Source organism: Adelges cooleyi, unplaced genomic scaffold (assembly GCF_023614345.1).
Source record: "Adelges cooleyi isolate 19-005CV unplaced genomic scaffold, UGA_ACOO_1.1 ACOO_flye_CR_arks_rails_tigmint_CR_PRNA_168, whole genome shotgun sequence".
Classification (NCBI taxonomy): Eukaryota; Metazoa; Arthropoda; class Insecta; order Hemiptera; family Adelgidae; genus Adelges; species Adelges cooleyi.
The window spans coordinates 746,017-771,146 of NW_026095825.1; the positions used below are offsets into that span (position 1 = coordinate 746,017).

General features: G+C 34.7%; 3 protein-coding genes across 11 annotated transcripts in view; all 3 read left to right on the top strand.

The window, feature by feature from the left end:
* The window catches only part of LOC126833059 (hormone receptor 4), a 72,493-nt gene extending 60,412 nt beyond the window's left edge, over window positions 1-12,081 (top strand). For 4 of the 7 annotated variants that reach the window (XM_050564182.1, XM_050564184.1, XM_050564183.1 and 1 more), the window contains 12 exons: window positions 1,859-1,963; window positions 5,815-5,929; window positions 6,447-7,096; window positions 7,165-7,783; window positions 9,122-9,270; window positions 9,335-9,396; window positions 9,476-9,655; window positions 9,808-9,948; window positions 10,217-10,345; window positions 10,412-10,751; window positions 10,819-10,949; window positions 11,467-12,081. In XM_050564182.1, the coding sequence (XP_050420139.1) occupies window positions 1,859-1,963; window positions 5,815-5,929; window positions 6,447-7,096; window positions 7,165-7,783; window positions 9,122-9,270; window positions 9,335-9,396; window positions 9,476-9,655; window positions 9,808-9,948; window positions 10,217-10,345; window positions 10,412-10,751; window positions 10,819-10,949; window positions 11,467-11,547 (2,702 nt within the window). In that variant the 3' untranslated portion in view covers window positions 11,548-12,081. Of the gene's footprint in view, window positions 1-928; window positions 1,391-1,858; window positions 1,964-5,814; window positions 5,930-6,446; window positions 7,097-7,164; window positions 7,784-9,121; window positions 9,271-9,334; window positions 9,397-9,475; window positions 9,656-9,807; window positions 9,949-10,216; window positions 10,346-10,411; window positions 10,752-10,818; window positions 10,950-11,466 lie in introns of those variants that run through there. The other 3 variants (XM_050564181.1, XM_050564185.1, XM_050564186.1) reach the window with 3 other exon arrangements.
* A 4,787-nt stretch (window positions 12,082-16,868) lies between these two features.
* LOC126833039 (uncharacterized) lies at window positions 16,869-19,444 on the top strand. The gene is made up of 6 exons (XM_050564153.1): window positions 16,869-16,996; window positions 17,863-18,143; window positions 18,206-18,345; window positions 18,535-18,607; window positions 18,799-18,860; window positions 18,965-19,444. Exons 2-6 carry the CDS (start codon window positions 18,054-18,056, stop codon window positions 19,008-19,010), a joined length of 411 nt encoding a protein of 136 aa, XP_050420110.1. The 5' UTR covers window positions 16,869-16,996; window positions 17,863-18,053; the 3' UTR covers window positions 19,011-19,444.
* Window positions 19,445-20,645: 1,201 nt separating this feature from the next.
* Window positions 20,646-25,072, top strand: LOC126833038 (alpha-tubulin N-acetyltransferase 1-like). Of its 3 annotated transcripts, XM_050564150.1 has the most exons (16): window positions 20,647-21,133; window positions 21,263-21,409; window positions 21,481-21,649; window positions 22,218-22,362; window positions 22,459-22,489; window positions 22,562-22,634; window positions 22,697-22,752; window positions 22,828-22,944; window positions 23,169-23,276; window positions 23,351-23,497; window positions 23,559-23,727; window positions 23,798-23,942; window positions 24,015-24,042; window positions 24,111-24,183; window positions 24,556-24,617; window positions 24,705-25,070. In XM_050564150.1, the coding sequence occupies exons 1-16, from the start codon at window positions 21,039-21,041 to the stop codon at window positions 24,820-24,822; spliced, it is 1,683 nt and encodes a 560-aa protein (XP_050420107.1). In that variant the 5' UTR covers window positions 20,647-21,038; the 3' UTR covers window positions 24,823-25,070. The 3 variants fall into 3 exon arrangements, with proteins under 3 accessions (XP_050420108.1, XP_050420109.1, XP_050420107.1); XM_050564151.1 differs by lacking the exon at window positions 24,556-24,617 and having other exon boundaries at window positions 20,646-21,133; window positions 24,705-25,072; XM_050564152.1 differs by lacking the exons at window positions 24,556-24,617; window positions 24,705-25,070 and adding an exon at window positions 24,304-24,541 and having other exon boundaries at window positions 20,646-21,133.
* The last annotated feature ends 58 nt before the right edge of the window (window positions 25,073-25,130 follow it).

The following is a 25,130-nucleotide window of genomic DNA, read 5'->3' on the forward strand; positions in this document are numbered from 1 at the left end:
CGAAGACCAAAAGGGTCGCTAGTTCTTCCGGTGAGATTACAAATATGTTGATTACGATTACTGCCTGTGTAACGGGCCGAATAGGTGATGAACAGCATAAACGTGTGTTATGCAATTGTTACGACTGTCGCGTTGCGTACGCGAGGCAACGACAAGCAGCTGCGCGGCGACGGTGATGACGGTGACGGCGGGCCGACACCATCACCGTCGCGGCGGCGGTGATGGCGTTGCGATAATAATCGAGTGTACAATAATAACGTTATGTGTAGAAATGGCGAAGCGCGTACGCGTGCACGACGACGTTACGCGGTGGCCGCCGGACGGGTGGGCGAACTCGGCGCTGCGCTGACCTACTTACGGCCGTTGCAGGTTACCGACCTCTTCCCTCTGTAATATCGTTTACACCGGCGGCGGCGGCGGCGGCCCCACTTACAATAACCTTCGCGCGGTACACATAAAATAAAAAATATACACATTCGGCGCATAGGCATATTATTGTGTATTGTACGCGGGCAGGGGGCAAGCCGTTCGTTCGCCGGCGGCGGCCTCATCTACCATTGGCCGAGTCCCACCAAAAAAAAAAAAAAACATAATAAAAAAACGACATCGGCGGTAAAAAAAAAAAATAAATAAATAAATGAAAAACGCCGTCGGTTTTGCATTTCATACGCGGGATTGCACAAGTGGCTCCCGTCGTGTGTGTGTGTGTGTGTGTGTGTGCGCGCGCGCGTGTATGATATTAATTTTTTTTTTTTTATTATTACCACTCCCGTTGATCTTTCTCCCGTCTCTCGCCTTTCGTCGACGCGGATTTTTAACGCATATATATTTTTTTTTTTGGAAAAATTTTTTTCTCCAATTTCGGCACCACAGAGAGAGACAGACACACACGGTGTACGCTGCGATCATATTATCATCACACTCGGCGGGCCGGACGGCGGCGCTGGCGGTTTGCCGGTACCGAGGGGCGTGTACGGTGCACGGGCGGCGGCAGAAAGATTTTGAAGGGAAAGTGACAGTGTCGGTTCGAAGACCGAACGAGTCGCGTTTACCCGAAACGTTCCTCCGCCTGGGAATCCGCTGTGTGTACGATAATGGTTTTTTTTTTATCACAACAAACTTGGCGAATATTTTTGTTTTAAGTTTAACGACGTGTAATCCTCGATAGGCGTGTGGAAAAAAATTTTTTAAAAATTTTTGCCTTTTTTTTGTGCCGCAAAATATAAATATACATTTTTTTTTTGTTTTGAGTTTTTTTTGTGAAACGTTTAATTATGCCAACGGTCGTCGCTCCGCTCGCCGATATAGACGTTAATACTATATAATATATTATTAAATATATGTATTTTATATCGACCCGTTCACATGGTTAACCGACTATTTAACCGAGGTAAAATACGCATACACGTATTATTGAAAACATTGTGTAATAATGATTATTCCAATAAACGCATAAACCTATTCTTGAGTATACACCGTATAATATATCAGTCACAGAAGGGTCTAATGGCCGTTCTTGGAGATTAACGGCCGTTACACTTGGCACTGGCTGTTTCATATTACACTATATTCATTTAGATTTGACATAATTTTTTTTTTTTTTTTTACAAACATTATCTATTGTTATTCGTTCAACACCAAACGAAACCATATAATACAGATATTAACACTGTAATTTATTAATATTACCGTACCATAATTTAGTCTCGGCGCTTGTTGAAATAGGCTTAGAATATTTTCCCTTTTTTGCAGTAGGTATTTTAGCGGTACAGCCGACAAATTGTCGGTCAGTACGTCAATTTCTATTATTGTTTAACATCAATTCGCGACTAAATTTGTTTTTTTTTATGTGTTACAGGAATTATGACCCTAACAAGTACCCCGTGTGACCTGAGTACCATGAGTCTATTTCAAGACCTGAAACTGAAGAGGCGCAAAATAGATTCAAGGTGCAGCAGTGACGGTAAGAATGTAACATTATATATATATATATATATATTTGTTTGTACTTAATATATACAAATTACATCAATAATATCGGATAGTCTGACTGGGGTGTCCAATCCAGGCCGGGTTGTTATTATTATTATTATTATTTTTTTTTTTTTGAAATTTGCTTTCTTATTGAAGTGAAACTTTAACGACCTGTTTGCGATTAATATACATTAACCGATCGATATTCCGACAATAGATAAATAAGATTTTATGAACAAATGACATGCAATTTATAGGATTTACTTTAAGTACACTAGACAATTTGAATTAATATTGTTTTCCTATGCACAAAACATAGTATCGATTCGGCATGAACGCTTGAGCTTGAATCATATATAACATTATCTACATACGTTATTATTATTTTTATATCATTTATCTTTTTTTTTACTTAAAATACTTATTTTAAAACCACAGAACCGCCGACGACTAAAACAAAGTGTGTTTGTTTGTGTGCATAGGTCGAACTGGGAATTAAAAAAAAAAAAAAACCAACGTCGGGCGTCAAGTATAATAAGTGTTATAAAGACCAAAAAAAAAAAAAAACCTCGAACACGGTCTGCTTCGTCACGCAGTAGTGTACCGCAGTAAATATATATATATATACCTATACTTATAATTTACTTAACGACTTTTAATTTTTAATTTTGTTTTTTACAATATTTTGTGTTTTGTTGTCTTTGTTTGTTTTTTTTATTCGGATAAACCCTACTCGGGGGAGGGGTGTTTTTTTTTTTACGGGTTTTCAGCCCTCCCGGGTTTGGAGACGCTTTGGACGGCGCGAGCACCTCCTCCCCCCTTCCCCTGACCCTCGCTCCCCCCCCTCCTCCTCCTCCTGCAAGTCGCAGTAGCCGGCCGGCTTTATGCGTGCGCCAACTTTCCACACCGCGCCCTTACCCCTTTCTCCTGCGGCGCCACCTCCGGGCAGGCCACGTGTGTACCCTCTAATGTTATGTGTTTTCCATATAGACCTATATATATATATGTATAATGTGCGGTATACACTGTATGTTATGTATATAAATAGGTATTATATAGGTCACCACGACGCTGGCGATATTTATAAAGCGGAAGTGTTGTGCGCCCGGACTTGTGAACAGAATAACGGGCTGTGTTTTTGTTGTGTTGTGTAAAATATTCGCGTTGTGTATTCGCAAGTACAGGTAAACCGCAGCTTATAACGGTGTAAAAACATTGCAAACAAATGATAACAACACGAAGGTACAAGGCGATTCGTTAAAGGACAAGACACTCGTTTTCTCAAATAACAGCAATTTGTAGGTAGTTTTCTTTTTTTTACTTGAGTCGAGTTTTTACCTTTTTTTTTTCCAGAGCGTCTTTTAATATTTCATTGTAATACATTTTATTTTTCGAAATTGAGAATAATTTACCGAAATCGTTCACCGGTCGATAACCGGTTTCAATAATTGCTTAGAGTTATTATAGTTTAAAATTTAGGACGGGGGGAAGGCAGTAGTGAAGTATTATTTTTATCCACGCGCATCGCTCTACCGCTCTCCACTGCCCGTCCTACATTAAAAACTTAAGTAACTTTTAAAGTAATAATCCAAAACGGCTTATCGGCCAGTCAAAAGTTTAAACACATTATTATTCTTAATTTAAAAAAAGTTAATCAAATAAACGCGTTACCATTAATGGTAAACGATCAAAAGAAGATATCTAAGAAAATATAAAAATTTTAAAATCTATGTACACGTTTGGACCACCAAACTTAACCTGACTACGCCAAAACTCACCTAACCTGACTAAAACCGTGAAGTCACCGGTCAATAATAGCTTTAATTTTGCCAACATATTTTTGACAATAAATAAATATTTGAAAACCCAACGATATCGACTAAAAACGATAAATATAATTATGCAGTCATTAAAAGAAGAAGACAACATTTAACTCAAATATTTCACTCGATCTACGTACACACCATGCCGTCACCGTTATTTATAATTTACTTAATAGGATGCGATCACGATTTAAATCGAGTGTATGATTTCAAAAAGTAAACGGTAAAGAAAAAAAAACCTGCTATTTGCTTGTACCTATTCGAAAAGTGTGTTTAAGAAGCTGTGTTTTATAACAGCGTTTTTTTTTTTTATGTAATGGATTCAAAATAAATCATTACCTAAAAGCTTAACCGTATCGACATAAAATTTTAAGTAAACACGACTATTTCATTTATCGCTTTGGCAGCCAAATAATTAACACCATACATTTTATTCTAACTAGAATTTTTTTTTTTTGAATTTTAGAGCCATCAAAAAGTTTTGACCCGTCACATTACTTTTAAATATTTTGTTGGATTAGATAAATATATAAATGAGGTACATAACAATGGTTCTCGGTTCTGTTCTGTGGTTCGTGCCAAGTAACCAGATAATGTGTGTCTGTCTCATAGTTCCCCCGGCCGGTTCTCCTCTGCCTGTTTATGGCCGATCACATAATTGTCAACAATAATATTATAATATTGTACGTATTGTACTGACAGCAGGAACCGTTTGACATGGTGACCGAGACAAATCGACACACAATGTCGCCTGTACAATGTGTGGGATACCGTTTATATTTTGGTTTTTTTTTTTTTCTTCTACTCTTCTCGTCTGTACGTCCAATACCCGTAAACGGTTGACGACAAGATAATAATGTTTGTCTTCTATTCTGTCCCGCACATAAAATATACTATATATATATATAGTCATAGGCCGTGTATGCGGCGAAAGAAAAAAAAAGTGAGTAGCCAATAAATTCATCGATACAGGGTGTGAGCCCTGTATAGGTACGACACGGTTAAGGTCATGGGAACAGCAACCCTTTTTGCCGTCGGTGTTAGCACACGTGCCCGGCGGTCATGGGAAACTGACCCGACCTAATTCCGGACAACCGGAAAGAATAGACATTTTGTACACAACGCAATCCCGGGATGTTTTTTTTCTTCTTCTTCTTCTACTCGTGGTAAACACACACGCAGAGTATAATAATATTATATTGTATACAAATCGACAACGGTACCGACCCGTTGACCGGTTTTCGACAATGAACCTCGCCCGGGTCGAGTACGGCGTTTTCCCCTTGCATTTCCTCGAACCGCCGACCACAATACACTTGACCATAATAACACTCTATAGTTAGACATTATATCCGTCCCGGGAGTCGGAACAGTATCGATACAAATTGGTTGCGATTATGTGAAACACTTGTCGCGCAGCACAATGTAAAATGAAAACGCTCGGATTGCACCGACTGTCACATTTGGAGTCAAATCTATAATCTGTTAACAGCAAAACAAACATAGTATAACGAGGTCGGGAAAACACCAAAACTAGGTGTAGACACTCAACAGACACACGCTAGACCTCTGGGCTCTGTAACGCAACACGCTAAACGCCATAGTCAGTTTGGAACGTTAACCGTTGCATAATACGTCATCATTATCATACGAGCCGTTGTCAATATTGAAAATTATCGTCATCGTTCCGAATATCAATCCAAATATCACACGGTTAGGTTAGGTTAGGTTAGGTGTCCTCTGTGAGCCGTCCGTTAGAGAATCTAAAATGTGTCCACTGTTTCTATATATATATATATATATATGTCTACTGTTTGGTGAGGTTTAGGTTAGGGTAAGGCTTTGGTCTGGATCAGGTTTGATTGTATATCCACTTGATGTGTTGGTGGAATTGGTGTAACCGAGGCGCCTTTGAGCGGTGTATTCGATTTTGTGCTTATATTTGTGTAAAAAACGGATGAATTGAAAACATAGAATACAAAAATAACGTTGTGTAAATATCTTGTTTGTCTTACAGGCGAAAGCATAGCGGACACGAGTACTTCATCACCGGACGTCGCTGGCCCAGCATCTCCGTCTAGCCGATTGGACAGGTCAGAACCATCCCCCGGTTTAATCATATCAATGGACAGGTACGGACACACAGCAAATCATATTATTTACATAAACAGTTTACGCGGAGTCGACTAACTTTCAGGGGGTTTCAGAACATTTTGACAAGCTCAAAAACCAAATTTTAGTTAAACGGCCAAACTAACAACACATCATTTTACTCCAACCCGGTTAGTCAGTGCCTGTTCAAGTTAGGTCGGGTTGGGTTTTTATCATACAGGTCAAACAACGACTAAGAGGTTTTTTTTTCTCCAAGCTTCAGACAACTTTGGTAATTTGTTGTCGATTGATATCTGAATAGAACATGTTAAAATTCATAATTAATCGACCGAATCACTGAAGGTTACATTGTACAATATTTCAACGTTACTTTGTAAAGGAGACATTAATGGAAAAAGAAATGTTTTTGTAAATAAATACAAGCCAAGTATAGGTTGTTAACTACATCTATGTCTATTTAAGTACAATATTTAAATAATTCTATGATTAAGTTATAGCGAGGCCAGTATTTATATGATTAACATGTGTTGCACGCAGGATGGCCTCATCCCCCGAATGCGGCATGAGTACGGACGGTGGGCAAGAATCGACTGACATGGGTGCCGGCGAACGGGTGAGGGTCAAGGAAGAGGCATGCTGCGACGACAAGAAAGACACGGTGATGGCGAGTTACGAAAATTGCGGTGACAAGACGGAGCCGTCATCACCGGCTGCGCAACAACAGAGACGCGAATCCGTCGTAATGACCAGCCCGATCAGTTGCGTGGTCAAGACGCCGCCGCCACCGCCGCCGACGTCCATGACTTGGTCGCAGACGCCGCCGTCGCCGCGTTGCAGCACGCCCGCCTCGGACACCTCGACGACGTCCGTCACGCAGCAGTACCAACAGCGCCGGCAGTCGGTGGTCACGTCGGTGTCGTCCGCTTTTTGGAACGCCGGCAGCCAGACACCGTCGGCGCCCACCGTCACCGTTTCGGCGGTGACGGCGCCCAACGCCGCAGCCGTAGCTGCTGCGGCGGCCGCGTCCGTGTTTTCCGTGTGCCGCATCAACGGCGTCCGGCCCGAACTCATTGGCGGCGCGGGATTTGCCACTGCCCCCGGACCGCCAGCCACTGACATGAAACCGCCGACCGCCATACCTCCCCGGACTACACGGTCTGCCCCCACTGTTATCATGGGCGAAGCCGGTAAGTCGTAGTGTGTTTTTAAAATTATTATTATATCTTTTTTTTGATTTTACCTTTCTATGCCGCAGGTGGCGTCCGAACGATGATCTGGTCCAGTCCGCCGGGAACCGTGGAACAATCGACTTCGCCAGCCAGCTCAGGCACGGTACCGTCGACGGCCACCGGTTCGCCGTACTGGTCGACGGCGGCTACTTGGTCGTCGGCCACATCGTCCTCGTCATCGTCCCCCCTGACGCCTGTGGTCAGCGAAGAGTCGGCGGCGCACCTGCTGCTCAATCTCGGCGTGGCCGCCGGCCACGACGCGTCGTCCGTCATTAGCCACATGCCCGGCCTGAAGCCCATCGGTAACGGCGGCCAACATACGGCCGCCGGTAACGGTGGCTTGGCCAACAACGTCGGCGGACAGTCGAGCTTCCACGTGCCGCTCAACATGGAAAGGTTGTGGGCCGGTGACCTGTCGCAACTTCCGGTAGCCGCCACGCAACAGATGCACGCGCTCAACCTGACGGCCAACACAGCCGCCGGTTGGCCCGCGGCGCCTTCGAACGCCGGCGCCGACAGCAAACCCTCAGCCGTCAACCCGTATCATCAATTGGAAGAGGCTGACGAACAGGATCAACCCATGGTGTGCATGATCTGCGACGACCGGGCCACCGGTCTCCATTACGGCATTATCACGTGCGAAGGGTGAGTTCAACGCAATATATATTGAATCATCATCTCCGCAATGCGAACAAGATAATGAGTAGATTTTTTTACATAATTTCGTACATGTATTATTCAAGGAATCCACAATGTACGTTGTACGTACATTTTTTAGAATTTAGAAAAATATCAATTTTAACACTATTTCCACCGATTATCTACGAGTGGATGCGTATTTAGATTTAGGAAACGTATATTACACGTTGAATAAACGTATTTTGTGTGATTATCCTAAAAATACAATTTTCGAAAGCACGTGGTTTTTAAAAAAAAATAACTTTCCTCTAACTGAAAAATGTGTACAAAAATAAATTGCAAATTTCTGTTAATAAACGGTAAACAGTTGAAACCAAATTATCATATGTCGACAACGCAATCAAATTTAGTGAGGTTGCGATTAAACTTAACATTCCTACATTAGAATCAAGATGTAGTTAGCTGATAGGGTATTTATTTTCAAGTTATTAAATAATATGGTTCAATGCACGCTTCAAAAATCCTTTTTGTATCGCTAAAAGTTCTCTAACGTATGTTCAATTTAGTTTACTTAATGTATTGTATTGGTATCGTGCGAATGAAGTGTTCAATTTTGATTTTTTTCCAATGATTCAATGTCTCAGTACTTAAATTAATTACTTTAAAATATCAACGTTTATCGTCTATTATTACTGTGAGATTTTTTGTATTTTTTTTTCTCACTGTTATATCTGTTTACTCATCATAATGCTCTTTAAGGGTGTAATACATAAACGCATACAAAAATTCTATAAACTTCAAACCGTTCGGAAAATTCGATTTGTTTTGTAATGTCCGTTACAATTGGTTCCATCGATCCGTTATACGTCAGACGGTTCTACGTTTTTATGCATAACGTTGTGAACATAAAATACATCGTGTCATGTTGTAAAAATAAAAAAAAATGTTCAAACTCAACCTCGTGACGACGTTATCGCAAAATGACACTCAACGGAGTTGCACTGCGTAACTGTACAAATCCTAACGGTGCGCGTACACCGACGGCTCGCCTTGCTCAAGGACGACGGCTTTAGTTTTTTATTATTTTTTTTTTTTTTCGTTTACTACTACAAGGTTATATGCAGGTGTAGTACGCGAGCGCTCCCCGCCGCCTCCACCGGCACCACCGTTATAGTGTTCCCATTCATCCGCTCGGCAGAAGTCGTTAACACCGCGCAGCACAAAACGCGCGGGATGATTATTATTAAATAATAATTGCCAATATTTGCAAACGAAACGAAACAATTCAGTATCTGATTTAATAACGACCGACTCGTTTGTGTTGTTGTGTGTGTGTGTGCGCAGATGCAAAGGGTTCTTCAAACGTACCGTCCAAAACCGAAGGATATACACGTGCATAGCGGAGGGCACGTGCGAGATAACCAAAGCTCAAAGGAACAGGTGTCAGTATTGTCGGTTCAAGAAGTGCATAGGCCAAGGAATGGTGTTGCAAGGTGAGTGTTCGACAACGACAATAGTACACCCGTGACACGTACCTAACCGTTATCCGTTTTCTAGCTGTCCGAGAAGACCGAATGCCCGGCGGAAGGAATTCCGGCGCCGTCTACAACCTGTACAAGGTGAGGAGTCGTCACCGTACAATTAACGGTAATATATAAGGGTCCGGCTGGCGACTAACGCGAACGCTTTGGGTTGCAGGTGAAATACAAGAAGAAGAGGCCGCCCAAAAACGGTCAGGTGAAAATGGAAAAACCCGTATCGTGTACCACTGCCAGCACGATGACCACGATGAAAACCGAAAACCAGGACAGCACTTCGTCCATTTCGACGCTGGTCAACGGCACCATACTAAAGACTGCCCTGACGAATCCTAGCGAGGTAAGTGTCACCTTCCCCCCCCCCCATCCGTGTACTTACATGGCTTATAATTGTTAATAAATCCCAATTCACTAAAAAACTATAAAACGTTCCACCACAAAGTCACTCTGGTATTTTATTTGTATTAACGCGCGGTTCGATTGCAATCGCAGGTCGTCTATCTCAGACAGAGGCTTGACAACGCCGTCAGTTCGTCCCGAGACCGTACGTTCTCCATCGAAGCCACGGTCAACATGATCAAGAGCCTGGTGGACTGCGACGAGTTCCAAGACATTGCCACGCTTAGGGTACGCGTGAGTAGTCATATTGTTCAATTACGCGTTCTTCGATAATTTAGCTAGGATTAAGGACAGGATGTTGCCGGGAGTGTCTTAAACGAGTAATGAACGAACTATGTTCAGACTATGTTGAAATGAGAAACGAATAAGAGACCCGCCGGGTTGACGGTTGTAAAGAGGTTACTCGATGTGGCCAAACACGGTTTTGCCCGTTTTGAGTGTCTGCGACAACGAGATTTGTGTACATGCACGACTAACTCGGTTGTGTTGTTGTTTTTTCCAGAACATGGAAGACTTGCTGGAACACAATTCCGACTTGTCGGCCAAACTCATGCAGATCGGCGACTCCATCGTGTACAAACTCGTGCAGTGGACCAAGCGACTGCCGTTTTACCTCGAACTTCCGGTCGAAGTAAGTGTCATAAGCGGGAGAAGAACCCGACCGCCGATCCTAACCACCGTTGATGTTCTATTGTAGGTACACACTAGACTGTTGACGCACAAGTGGCACGAGCTACTGGTGTTGACCACGTCCGCTTACCAGGCGATCCACGGGCCGCAGAAGATATGGAACTCGAGCAACGTCAACGGCGACCGGAACGACGACTCCGAGTTCAATCAAGAGGTGTCGCACAACCTGTGCATACTCCAGAACTGCCTGTCGTCGATGATGGGCAAACCCATAACGATGGATCAGCTGCGGCAGGACGTGGGCGTGATGGTCGAGAAGATCACGCACGTCACCCTAATGTTTAGAAGGGTAAAGCTGCGGATGGAGGAATACGTTTGCCTGAAGGTCATCATCATGTTGACGCAAAGTGAGTGCCGGCGAACCGCTTGACCTAATCCGTCACTTGACTTTACCTAACCACACTTGCGTTACAGACAATGGCAGTACCGCCAGCGAGCTGGAAACCATTCAGGAGAGGTACACGTCGTGCCTGAAAACGTACGTGGAACACACTTTCCCCATGCAACCCAACCGGTTGCAAGATCTCCTTAACCGATTGCCCGAGGTGAGCAATTTTCTTCGTTATATATTTTACATTTGTTTTTTTACGCTTTCCGTGGCCGTTTTTATTAGCTTAGCTAAAAAATTAAATATATTGGTTAAGCCATGCTTAAATATAAATAGTCAAATTTGGTAAGTACTACCACGAATGGTTTAAATATGGACTATTTTTTTACTTATCGCGTTTCTGCAAGACAAACCCGTGCAGTTTCCTTAATACCGTTAGCACATTTTGGCTAAAAATGTTCTTATCAATTTTCTAATTAAGCCATCTGTAATAATAATTATACAGAATACTAATTCTGTAGACAACAAAGAAATGATTCCTCGTCAAAGTTACGACGTGTGAATCTTTATCAGTTGATACTGTTTTTTATCGCGAATCAACAAGAGAGCACGCCTATTTATTTTTTGTCAACGATGGATTGATGGCCATTTTGTTTGAAAAAAATTATGATAATATGATCAACAATCAAAATTGCTTAACATTGTATAACATTTTGTTTACTTTTTTTTTATAGATTCAATCGGCAGCTTCACTCTTGTTGGAGTCGAAAATGTTTTACGTGCCTTTCCTGTTGAATTCGACTATCCGAAGCTAGTCGGATCATATATTATAAATTATCGTTATAATATATACAGTTTAGAACCAGTTACCAAAATACACATGTTTTTGAAAAAGACAAACGGATAAGAAAATCTTTCGAAAAAAAAGGTTTGGCGCTCGACGGCTGTTGTTGTATGAATAATGTTGTTTTTTGTAGGTAAATTACGCGTTATTGATGATATTTTATTTTTTAACTAATGACGGTCGACCGCGATTGATGTATTAGAAACTATATTTGACATTGTTTTTAATTTTAATTTTAATTTTTTTTTAGACTTGTGTATATATTATTATTATTATTATTATTATTGTGTTTCGAACGAAACTTAGTTTTTTCCCTATACGACTTGGGAGTTATTTAAATATATAATATTATTATTATAAAGAATTCACCTAGGGAAGTATTTTTATGTCTTATATACATATATAAATTATAATATATGACGTGAGCCACTTGTTGAAGAGAGAAATATGAATATATATAGTATGGGTTACCTTGTATTAATTAGACAAAATTAAACTATATATATATATTATATATATATATATATAAATTTAGCATTTGAATTTTGAGCGCACGGTGCCTATACAAAAAAAAAAATAGTAAACATTTCTTCTTTACAAAATTATATTTTATTATTGTTCTTTATTCTTTCCTTTATTATTGTTAGTATGAAGTTGAAGTACGTATTAAAAAACGTGTACTCGCACAGTATTTAATGTTTCTGCTTTATGAAAATTAAAATAATAATATTACAAAAAAACAAAAATGAAATACTTTTATTTGTAAAAGCTACTACATATTATTATTATACAGCTAGATGAATTATTTTGGTACTTTTTGAAATACTCGACTTTTGTGATTTCTTTTTATTATACTATAATCAAGTATAAAAATAATATATAAGGTATGTAACACACTTAGAACGAAATTAGTTAAATTAATAAAATAATTTATATATATATATATATATATGTATATTTACATATAATATATAAAAAATGTATTGTACGTTTTCATAATGATATATTATAATAATAATGTAAATTCATTTTTTTAAATACTTAATTTTTTAAGCGACACACTGCCAGTATATAAGTAAAAAACTTTGCATTATACTACTTTTATATTTTCATAAAAACACACTCACATGTATACACACATATATATATATTAAAATAAAATTTGGTAATCATTTAAAACTCTAAATTATACATATTTATTTATATTATTTTTACAAAAAACACATTTTTAATAAGAATTTAAAAAAAAATACAATTTCCTTATTATTATTATTTTTTTTTTTTTGTAACGTTTTATTGTTTTTGCATTTTTTTCTCGTCACTTGCCTCACCATCACGACAAATGTATTTTCGAAGTCGGATGCTTTTAATCAACATAATTATACTTTATGATTTTTCCTGAGTCATTTTTAATTATTATCCCTATTCCTCGAGCAATTTTTAGGTTACCAGTAAACAGTTATGATAATTTACCTCAGTGTATAAATAGAACCTACATACATAATAATATATTATATTCTAGTTAGTCAGATTTCAAAGTTACCAATTAAAAAATAAAATAATAACTTCTTTAAATAAATAGTATATGTAATATTGAAACACACACCCGTGTTATGTGTACTAATATGCTTAATAAATCTGTATAACATTTAAGTAAAGATGATAAAAATACAAAAAACAACACTAATAATAGTGTAGGCTCGAAATAAATAATAAAAATAATAGTTTAATGTTGCAAGTTTTTTAATACACATATTATTATAAATTCATAATTATAATATTGCGATCATGTTCCTTTAGTTTATCTGGTAAGATAATATTTTGAAAGTTATTGTAAATTATGTCAAGTAATTATGTGTACTATTGTTTAGTTTAATTTTTTTGGCTAGAAGTAAATAAGTTTTGGGGATAGGTATTGTCTTGTTTAACCTTTTGTTTTTTTTTTTTGTTAAAATGTATAACCTTCTAATTTTAGTTATCGATCGTTAAAACTGTGTTCCAACATTACTAACGTTGTACTTTGCATACAAGATTTTTGTTTTGTAAAATGTTTATATTTATATAAGGACATATATTTACAATATATTTATACATATGTGTTGTATATAGTATACATTTCTTAAAAAAAAAAAACTATACATAAACGTATTATGTTATGTATAAATCACTGACTGTCTATCTGGAAATCGGTGCCTTGCGCTTGTACCTATCTTGTTTTATTGTTTTTTAACAATTTTATTTGTAAAAAAAAGAAATGTAGGCTATTTACAAAATGACGATTTTAAGCAATAAAATAATTTTTTTTTAAAAAATAGTGTAGGTAATTTTTAATAATGAAAAATTCAACTGAACAGTAAGACTTGTTGTTTAAAAAAACGAAATAATTAGACTATACTATATATCTAAATATATATTATTATATTATAAACATTGGACTTTTTATATACGAACATAATATTATACATTGTAAACGTCCCATTATCGAATAAAATTAAAATACTTGCATATACTGAGCTGATGACTATAAATACACAGGGTGTAATTCGCTATAAGTAATATTATTGAACAATTTTAATTTTTATATATATACAAAACACTTTTATAGCTATCGAGGACCCAAACGCGGTTTTCAAAACGTTTAAAAAAAAAAATTGTTTCTGTTATTATAACAAAAATACATTTTTATATTATGAGGTTGGTCATTTTATACTTAAAAATTAGTAATGATGATGGTAATAATAATTATTGGTCTATAGATTTTTATGATCGATTATAGTAGTACATAAATATTAATTAAATAAAATGGAAATACAATCGGATTTTATATAGTATTAATTATTATTATTATCTCTGCAAATGTTTCATTTTTCGCCATTCGAACGTGTTTTTTTTTTTTTACTAAATTATTATTATTGTTATTATTTTGAAAAAGTGACAACCAGAAAAACGTTTTGGAAATCCGCCGTCGGTCTGGAATCGGTAATGTAAAATTAAATATAAATTTTTATCAATCTATAGTATTAATGTTTAGAAACGAATATACAATCGACTAATTAAAATTTTTAGTGACTAAAAAAGACAATTTTTTAAATTTCAACTTTTTTTTAAAGTAAAAAAAAAAAAGCAGAAAAAAAAAGAACACCATGTGATAATTTAAACATTAAAATGAGCTCAATTTTCATTTTTTTCACCTTTTTTTAAAGATACATTTTGTATACTCGTCTGATAATAATACATTACATAGAAAATATTATCGCTTTGAATTTTTGCTTTGAAAGCTTTTTATATATAAACGTAATAATGTCATACTATTTACCTATGAAATTGTGTTTTTTTAGTTGTATTTTTTTAAAGGATAAAACTGTTTTTTCGTGGTTTTAATTATACAAAATGACATACAATGCAAGCATAGCCTACATGTCTTAACAAAAATTGTCTAGAAAATTTATTTATATTTTGTAAATACATAAATCGCGATATTTTAATTATTATTATTATATTATATTCATATTATACAATTTTTTTTGTAAATAAAATGTTCAGTCAGTATTTGTACAAACAAATCTTTATATAAATATATATATATATATAGATATTCACTGTTTACGATTTACTATTGTACTAATAATTTTGATACAATTCATAATCAACAGATCACAATATATAATATCTAAATTATATTATATATTATTATAAATATATATATAGTAGGGGTACTAAAGTAATTATTGATTACACACGTTGATTAAGTTTTGATAAAACATTATTTCATGTTGTTTATTTTTTTTCTTACTTTTTTCTTTAAATGTCGATACTAGTGTAATACGCATTTTGTTTATTTGTTTATATTTTACTTTTGTTTTTAATATTATTATTATCATTATTTTAATTAGTCTATATATTAATGATTATTTTAAAAAGAAAAAGGTTTTTATTTTGTTTTTGCACGTTCGTTATCTCTCTCTAGAGCTTACAATCTAATTCAGAAATGCCACAAGTATCGGGCGAGTGTAATATTATTCTCAAAAAATCACTTAAAAAAGTGTTAACTATCAATACAATTCACTATTAAAACAGGCATCGTATCTAAGAATTTTTTTCAAGTGATTATATCAGTGCAATTTTTTTTTACTGTAGATTATACATTAAAAACTAATACATTTTAAACACTTTTTTGTAACAAGCAAACGAAAAGTAAGGTCGTGAGACGTGATCCACAAAAAATTGAACGATTTCCAACATTAGGTTAGGGAAACCTTCTGACCTTCATAAAGTGTAATTTAACTATACAGAGTGTACCACAATGATTTGGCAATTGAAACAACTTTTGTTCTAGTAAATATTTTTAAGATTTTTTCCTTAAATTTATTTACACTCATTTTCGCTATAAGCACCGCGTTTTTTTATTGCACTTTACTGTTTTATTTGTTTAAATTTTCATATTTTTTTTTTAATTCAAGATACCTAGCTATTTTATTAAAAATAATTTGCCGAGAATATTGACTGATCGATAACCAGTTTTGGATAAATAATTTTTAAGTTATTAAAGGTTAAAATTTAAGATGGAAGGTAGAGTGTGGTAGAGTTATGCGCGCTTAGAGTTATTTTTATCTGCGCGCATTACTCTACCTTAAATAACTTTAAAAGTAATTATCCAAAACCGGTTATCAACCAGTCGAAATTCTCTTCAAAATATTCTTAATAAAATGTCAATCATGAATTTAAATCAGTTAAGCGCAATAAAAAACGTGTTGTTCATAGAGAAAATGAGTATAAATTAGTTTTAGGAAAAAAAAAACCTTAAAAATATTCACTAGAACAAAAGTTGTTTCATTTGTCGAATATTTGTGGGACACCCTGTATATTATGTATTCCTTATACCACCGTTGCAGTCCATCGTAACGGCACTGTACAATGTACGCCCAATTTAGCTATAGACTATTTTTTGCTTTGGAAAATCGTTAAAAAATGGAAGGGAAAACAACGGTTGTGGCTGCTCCATGACAATATATGAACTCCCATCAACTCCCGTCAAAGTGAGCGGATATAATGGCCATTTAAAACGGTTTCAATGTCGTTCGAGTTAAGGTTGTTCGGCGGTATTGAACGTTGTTGTTCTGATAGAAAGGGAAAAGGTACGGCCTTCACCTGTAGCGGTTCCTTATACCGAAGTACGGTTTCCCAGTGCGACAGAAGCATGCACATCCATATAACCAGAGCGGATTTAACATTAATATTGTGCGCTTAAAAGCGTGACAAGTGGGGGAACGCAACCGAAACAATATCAGCAAGTTAAACCAAAGCTAGGACAGTGGGGTCGGGCTATCCTTTAGAGTATAGAGTGTAGGTCATATGACTTGAGGAATTGTTATCACTGAAAATCACTATCAAACAAACGCTTCGATGCGAAAATGTTGATGGTATGTAAAATATGTTTATTATATTAAATTTATAGAAAAGGGGTTTTTAACTGATAACTCGTAATCGGGCTCTACAAAATTTTCTTCCGCAAATAACAAATTAGATATTAGTTTGGGGGAAATCGACATTTGTCTGGGTTATTGACATAAACAATAAATGCGTAGTTGGAATACGAATATACATTGGTATAACAGATTAAAACAAATTCCAGAAATAAACATTTGGAGTAAAGTCTATATAGAGTATTCTCGCGTTTAATTTCCAACTAAAAAAAAACTTAATTTATGTTGAAAATAATTGTTTATTTATATTTTTGAGTTAAGTAATTATATTATTTAGGCGCTTCGAAGGCTTTGCGGCACACTTCCCGATTTTTTTCAATTGTCCTAAAAAATAGTTGAATATAATCTATTCTGAGTACACTAGTCTAGTCATCGATATAGGCAACATGTAGACAATTTTAAATGCATAGCACTAAATACACTCACATAATACAAGCAGACTCACTAAATAGTTAACACTGACCGGTTACAATAATAACAATAGGTATAATACTAATACGTCACCTTACAGCCTGCGGGAACTATATAATGATATTTTTAATTAAGATTTTACGTAGGCAGGGTTTTCACGAGTAGATATAGCTACCATTTTATTTGGTGAAAATTGCTTACCGCCACACCTTTTTTTCTACATATTTTGGTTAAAATCTTTTATTCGAGCCAAAATGATTTTGTCCGGATCTTTTCTCCATGAAAGTTTTTCCTTTTTGTCTGTTACCCCGACGAGAGCTACCCAACGGCGAAATGAAAATGTTTTATTTTTATTGCGTTGGTAGCTGAATGTTATTACGTTTTACTTTTAGTGGCACGACAACAACTAGCAAAGGATACCTACAGGCTACAGTGTACAACAGCTGCTAGTCAATGTACGCTGTTCTACCTTTTACGACTGTCGACCGATTTTAAACAATTATAATTTATAATATTATTTTTTTAATTGTTTTGATAATAATTTAAATAAATATATAAAACACATTATAAACGTATACGAGTCATGTCTAGTACTTTGAGCGACGAAGAACACGAGTCGCAGCCAACGTTTGGACGCCATGAAGCTCATAAGCATCACGACACAATGGGCGAAGTTAGTCTTTTGGATAAAATGTCCTTTTAAGGTAAAATTATTGATCTTGAATTTGATTTTAGATTGTTGGAGGCGATGCCGAAAATGTTGACCTTCAGTTTAATGAAGTCAATCTACATCCCGAGACTTTGAACACATTGGAAAGTAAAGAAAACGGAAATTCGGCGAAAGGAGACTTGGACAACGATCCAAGTACTTTTGGGTAAAAATTTATAATTACTATTTTTTACAATGTTGGAAACGTTTAATTAGATAAATATGACGTTCGACAAAATTCCAGTTTATGTAATTTGTTTATGAATGCGTTCCAGAGCTCGTTCAGCGTTAAATAATGTGTTCTTTTAAAACATGTTATTTTTATTTTATGATGACATTATTTTTTTTTTTTTAGCACTCCAGGACATGAAAAACAAGAAGTGTTTGGAAGACACGCAGCACATAAGCATCACGACACGATGGGCAAAGTTAGTCTTACAATAATCATAACTTATATTTAGCGACATAATTACAAGGAATTTCAAATTATGCGATATTTTGATAATATTAAGTACTTGTAATTTTTTTTCGGTTATCAGACTATGGTCTTGCTAATAGTAACAAAGTAATGGTAATAACTAATACATTTACTTAATAAAACAAATAAATTATTAATTAGATTATTCAAGGAGACGGGGCCGCCGCTAATTTAAAAAGCGAATATTGTCAAAACGATGATATGTAAGCTAACATTTTTATTATTGTTATTATACTTATTGAAATGTTGCAATGTGATAACTGTTTTAATAACATAGTTTGTACTTTTTTCTATTTGTATATGAAAGTAAATCATCAGTACAACAAGATCAATCTATATGCGGGGACATTTAAGACGTACAACAAGAATGAAGACTAGTTTCACAAAAAGAGATTAAATTCATCATTGTAGTTTGTGGTAAACTTTAAGAGTTTTGCTTTTATAGTAGTACAATTAATTATTATGCATACTGAACACTCAACAGTCAAATAACAACACTTTATAATAATTTGTACAATTTTATTGGTTAATATAGTTTTATATTTGTTTTGATTTTGTATAATGTAACAATTGACAATTACTACTATTGATGGTTTTATTTAACTTTAATTTAGAGATTATTACACTATTGTCAAATCACATAAATTATCTGATATTATACCTAAGTTTTTATGTATGTATGTTAACTACTAAAATTAATTGGTCATATTATTAATAGTGTTTTTCTTTTATAGTAGTAAAAATAATTGTATAACTTAATTTAGCACTTAAATAATAACACTACAATTTATATAATTTGTTAAGCATATATATTTATATATTTTTTTACTTTTGTTACCTTTAAATGCATAACTGTTGGATCCTATTTATATTTTATGACACAATATAAATTATTTATTTGTCAATACCAAAACAAACTATTTCATTCTGCATTGTATTTGGTTTTTACGTTTTGCACTGAGACTCAACATGTCTTTATTATAAAATTAATCATAGGTACCTTGTTTACATTATGAAAAAGTTGTATATCACCCTTCAGCAAAATATGTTAAAGCTGTAACATTAAATCGACGATACGTTTTTTCATTGTTATTTAGTTGTCCCAAAAATGTTGAGAGGAAAAATAAAGTTTCTTTTTTAAACAATCTCTTTTTTCAATGAATTAAGTTTCTTTTAAATATCTATTGCGTTTTTAATAATAGTACTTTAGTCCACAACATCTTGTTTTAACTTTTCTAAAAATCCATTTAGATGAAAAGTAGTACTTTTATTAAGTTATAATTAATGTGTGTAAAGCTGAAGTACAAATTTTAAGATCTGAAAAAATATTCTTACCGATTTTTTAAATATCGATAGTTTAATTTTTAGAGATTTTTCTGAAAATCAATATTCGGCATAATTTGATAACGCTGATGAAGAAAAAATTGCTTTGATCTTATATAAATAATAGGTGTATCCAACACTGAACACTGACCGCATACATTAGTCAATAACAATAATATTATGATAATGTCACCTTATATTAAATGCATGTATGATGGTATTTTTTGTTTTATTTAGATTTCATCTAGGGTTTTCACAAGTAGATGAGTGCTAAATTATTGTTTGGTAGCATTCGTTTACCGACAAACTTTTTTTTTTTTTTTACCATTGGAATCAGCTCATTTCCGGTCAAAATCGTATTCGAACCAAATGCCGTTCAGTATCCGGATGATTTTGCCTGGATCTTATTTCCATGAAACATTTCTCTATTGCATACACAGATATATATATTAAACTAGATTGCTAACTAGCGATAAGAATTGAAGCCGACGGTCCGCCATCCTGGTGGGTTTTATGTGTGTTATCAATACATATAATATACATCTGTATACATAATTATATCAATATTATATATATGTGATTGCTATAAACATATACTATTCTCGCGTGATAAAGTTCTAATTGAAGATTGAAGGGAATTCCCTTCAATCTTCTCTATTGGTGTGGCACGTACAGTTAGCAATCTAGTTTATTATATTTATCTATGATTGCATATGTTTGCCCTGACGAGAGCTACCCAACGGCGGAATGAAAATGTTGTATTTATATTGTGTTGGTACCTACGCGAATGTTATTGCGTGTTCGGCGTATAGCAAACTCGACAAGTGACAGCTGCACGAATCGCGATGAAAGGGAAATGGGAATTCAGTGTCAAGGTCACTACTCCGTTGTTTACAGTTTGCACTATTGCGGTATGTCAGTTAATATAATATAATTGTATTCACGCGACGACTCTAAGGCTGTACGCAGACTGCCTTTTTTGTTATTGTGATATATTAACGAAGTATTTTCCGTTGTACCTATCTTAAGTATTTATTTTCGAAAAACGAGCCAACGACATGGAGTTTAATTTTGCTATAAACGAAATAGCCACAGAGGAGATAGTGAAAATAGATCCAGAGATGACCGTCAACGGATGTTACAAAAACGAAAAGTGAGTAAACCTGCTCTCGAGGCACGACCCTACCCTACCTAAGAGGACGACTGCCGGTTAATTTTGAGTCGAATGTTAATTTGTTGAATAAAGTACCTATCTATTGTTTATTTTATTAATTCAACGCAGTTTAAAAGAGAAAATGGCGTTGATTGTCGACGCCATTGGCCATGCTTCCGCTGTATCCCAAGAACTCAAGTCGCCGATAACTAGTGCCAAACAACTTGCCAACTCGAATCACACGCTGTACATGATGACGGAACACCCGAGTGAAGGGTAATCCACGTCGACAGAATGCTATAGTTAATATTGTCCTAAGTGCACAATTGTATTTTGTTTCCGATAAGATTATTTGCCGTTGTGGGATTCTTGAAAGTTGGATGGAAACATTTGTATCTTTATGACAAAGTCGGTGGCCGTTCTGAAGCTATGGTTTGTTGTTTGATGGATTTCTATGTGCACGAAACGAGACAACGTAACGGTTATGGAATACGTCTGCTACAGCATGTGCTGAAGGTAAATTTAAGGTTGACATTAACATTGAGCCGTTTCGGCTTTTATAAAATATTTATATTTTAGTAGTTTCATCAAATTTCAGCTATGTAATTGGAGTTTCATAAGTTAATTTTTTTCGACTACCCACGCAAGTTACATGACTATAGCTAACTTGATTAATTTATTACCAATTTTTATTTTTTCTTACTACCAAGTTTTTTTTGTTGAAATTATATTGATTCACCCAATGTAAAAACATACTTATCGGTAATTTTTTATAAAAACAATTTTTCGTTATCATATTTTATCCTGATAATTATGAAAAATAATTTTCATATAATTTCAAGCAAAATTGATGACTGAAAATTGCTACCAATAAAAATTCTGCTTAAAAATGTATATATTTTGTCAAGGAACTATTTTTTGTACATTTAATAAGTTACTTATTGCCGTTCAGTTACTAGTTGTAACCAAGTTACAAGTAACTAATAGCAAAAAAGTAATGTGACAGGAACAATGTTACTCGTTTATAAGTTTACATTAATGTTTGCTTTGGTGAAAATTGATAATTTTGTTTAACTTTATTCAGGACACCAATTTGCAAGCTAAGAATTTGGCTATTGACAAGCCAACTGGAAAACTTTTACAGTTTATGTGGAAACATTTCCAGCTTTCCAAGTTGGTTAACCAAGGAAACAATTTTGTTATTTTTGAAGAATTTTTTCAACATTCTAGTAAGAACATAACTTATTAATAATTGTTCATGACTTTTAACATGTTTTTGTAAAATTCACTAATTGCAATATTTATTTTGTTTTTTTTTTATTTAGCTAACGATAACAATTCGACAAATGGAGAACGGTAAGATTTCATTATACTTTTCTTTTTAAATTAAAATAAATGTATCCCTGTTTACATGTTTAATTATGTTAGCGGCAAAGAACACAAGTCGCAGCCAACGTTTGGACGCCATGAAGCTCATAAGCATCACGATTCAATGGGTGAAGTTAGTCTCTTGGATAAAATGTCCTTTTAAGGTACAATTATTGACCTTGAATTTGTTTTTAGATTGTTGCAGGCGATGACAAGCATAACAAATACAAATATTGTCACAATGCTGACATGTATGTAGATATTAAAAAGATACATTTTTGTGATGGAGTAACGTTTTGTAATGGAGTTCTTAATTAATTTTTTAGTGTTGATAATCAGTTTAGTGAAGTCAACCCACATCCCGGGAATTTAGGTGCTTTTGGAATAAATGAAGATGGAAATTCAGTGAAAAGAGACTTGGAGAGCAATCACAGTACTTTTGGGTAAAAATTGAAAAATTATTGCATGCAATGTTTGGAAGTCCGAGTCAACATTCATTCGTGTTAGATAAAAAACTGTACGAGTTCTTATATTTTTTGTAATCTAATGCATTCTGTGTAAAAGATTGATATTAATTGTAAACTTGTTCTTTCCAAACACTGATACTTTATTATTTTTATTCAAACAGTTAATAATGCTACTAAATTTACTTATGTCGATTTTACAGCAGTGACAATTCGTCGATGAGCGATTTCTATAACAATCGGTCAGTCAACGAAAAGGTTGTAAAAATTGATCATAACTTGCAAGCAATTGGAAATCATCAGAACGAGGAGTATGTTTGTTTTTGCTGTATTAACTTTAATAATAGAACTCTCATACTTAATTATGGAAAATATGTTTGTAAAGATTACAGAACTCCATTGGTTTGATAATAGATGGAATGGGGAATGCCTCGGCTGTAGCTCAGGAGTTAAAGGCGCCAGTAACTAGTGCAGAAAAGCTTATGCACTCAAACCACATTGTTTACGTGATGACTGAGCATCCGGCCGAAGAGTAAGCGACTTCCGTTCAAATTAAACAATTGTCAAGGCATCAAATAATATTATGTTTTTAGGTATTTTGGAGTAGTGGGATTCTTGAAAATGGGATGGAAAAAGTTGTACCTTTATGACAAGGTCGGTGCTCGATCAGAAGCATCGGTGTATTGTTTATTGGACTTCTACATTCGCGAAACTAAGCAACGCAAGGGTCACGGAAAGCGTCTTATTGATTTTATGCTGAAGGTACATCAAAACATTTATTGCGTGATTAGATGGTTTATTTGGATATATCAACTGTTTTTAACTTTTATAGGACGTCAACTTGACAGCTAAGAATTTGGCTATTGACAAACCCACTGAAAAACTAATGCAGTTTATGTGGAAACATTTCAAATTATCTAAATTGGTCAACCAAGGCAACAATTTTGTCATCTACGAAGAATTTTTTGAAAACTCATGTAATAATTCATTGTTGTGTTAACTAATAATTGTTAAAATGTGAAAAGTAACGTATAATTAAATTTTTTTAGCCGCCAAGAACGTAACTAGCAATGATCGGTAAGCTAATATAGACTCGCATGATAATAGAATATTGTTAAGTATTTGAATTGTTATTATTTTTTTAGCGCATCGGGATACAAAAAGCAAGCGATGTTTGGACGACATGGAGCACATAAGCATCACGACACAATGGGCGAGGTTAGTCTTACAATTATCTTGACTTATACTTTAAGATTAATTAATGTTATGCAGACAAAATTATAGGAAACTTTAAATCAAATAATACCATAATTTTGAGTACTTGTAATTTTGTCTCAGTTGTCAAATTAAGTTGGTTACTATATCCAGTCCGCTGAGATAACATTCTGCGACCCGACAAAAATTGGCCGTTCTGCGCATCCCTGCTGCACCTAGTGTGACTATCGTTTCCCCCGAGAACGCCCTACCTGCCAGACTGTCCTTGGCGGCCACTTGGTCTCCAGTCCTAAAACCGGCATGTTCTCTCGGCAGACGAGTTATAGTAGTGGTAATAAGTATACTTGACAAAACAATAAAAATACTATTAATTAGATTATTCAAGGAGACGGGGACGCAGCTACTATGAAATACAAATATTGCGATAACGCTGATATGTAAGCTAACACTATTATTATTATACTTATCATATTGTTGCAATACAATAATTATTTTAATAAAAAGAATTGTAATTTTTTATGTAGAGTGGATCATCAGTTCAATGAGATCAATCCATATCCGGAGATAAATAAGGTGTACGACGAAAATGAAGACGGTAGTTTCGTAAAAAGAGATGAGTTTCTTCATAGTAATTTGTGGTAAACATTCAGTATTTTCCTTTTATCATAGTACAAATTATTATATTACTCAATTTAACAGTTAAATAACAACGTTTTACTATTTATACTATTTTTATTGGCTAATATATTGTATTTTATTTTACTTTTGTGATTTTTAAGTGCTTAATTGTATCTGTTAAATTCTATAATTTTACAACAAAAATTTAATTGTTTTTATTTATTTACTACTTTTAATACCATTATAAATATCATTTACTTTAATAATGTGTGTACAATTGAAAATGTTGAGAATTTTTATATTTAACTTAATTTAGAGACAATTTTATTAAA

Coding starts and splice junctions, on each gene's coding strand:
- LOC126833039 (XM_050564153.1), top strand. CDS start 18,054: ATGTCTAGTACTTTGAGCGACGAAGAACACGAGTCGCAGCCAACGTTT. Junction 18,346..18,534: donor AACGATCCAAGTACTTTTGG/GTAAAAATTTAT, acceptor TTTTTTTTTTAG/CACTCCAGGACATGAAAAAC. Junction 18,861..18,964: donor TATTGTCAAAACGATGATAT/GTAAGCTAACAT, acceptor TGTATATGAAAG/TAAATCATCAGTACAACAAG.
- LOC126833038 (XM_050564150.1), top strand. CDS start 21,039: ATGGAGTTTAATTTTGCTATAAACGAAATAGCCACAGAGGAGATAGTG. Junction 21,650..22,217: donor TGCTACAGCATGTGCTGAAG/GTAAATTTAAGG, acceptor AACTTTATTCAG/GACACCAATTTGCAAGCTAA. Junction 24,043..24,110: donor AACGTAACTAGCAATGATCG/GTAAGCTAATAT, acceptor TTATTTTTTTAG/CGCATCGGGATACAAAAAGC.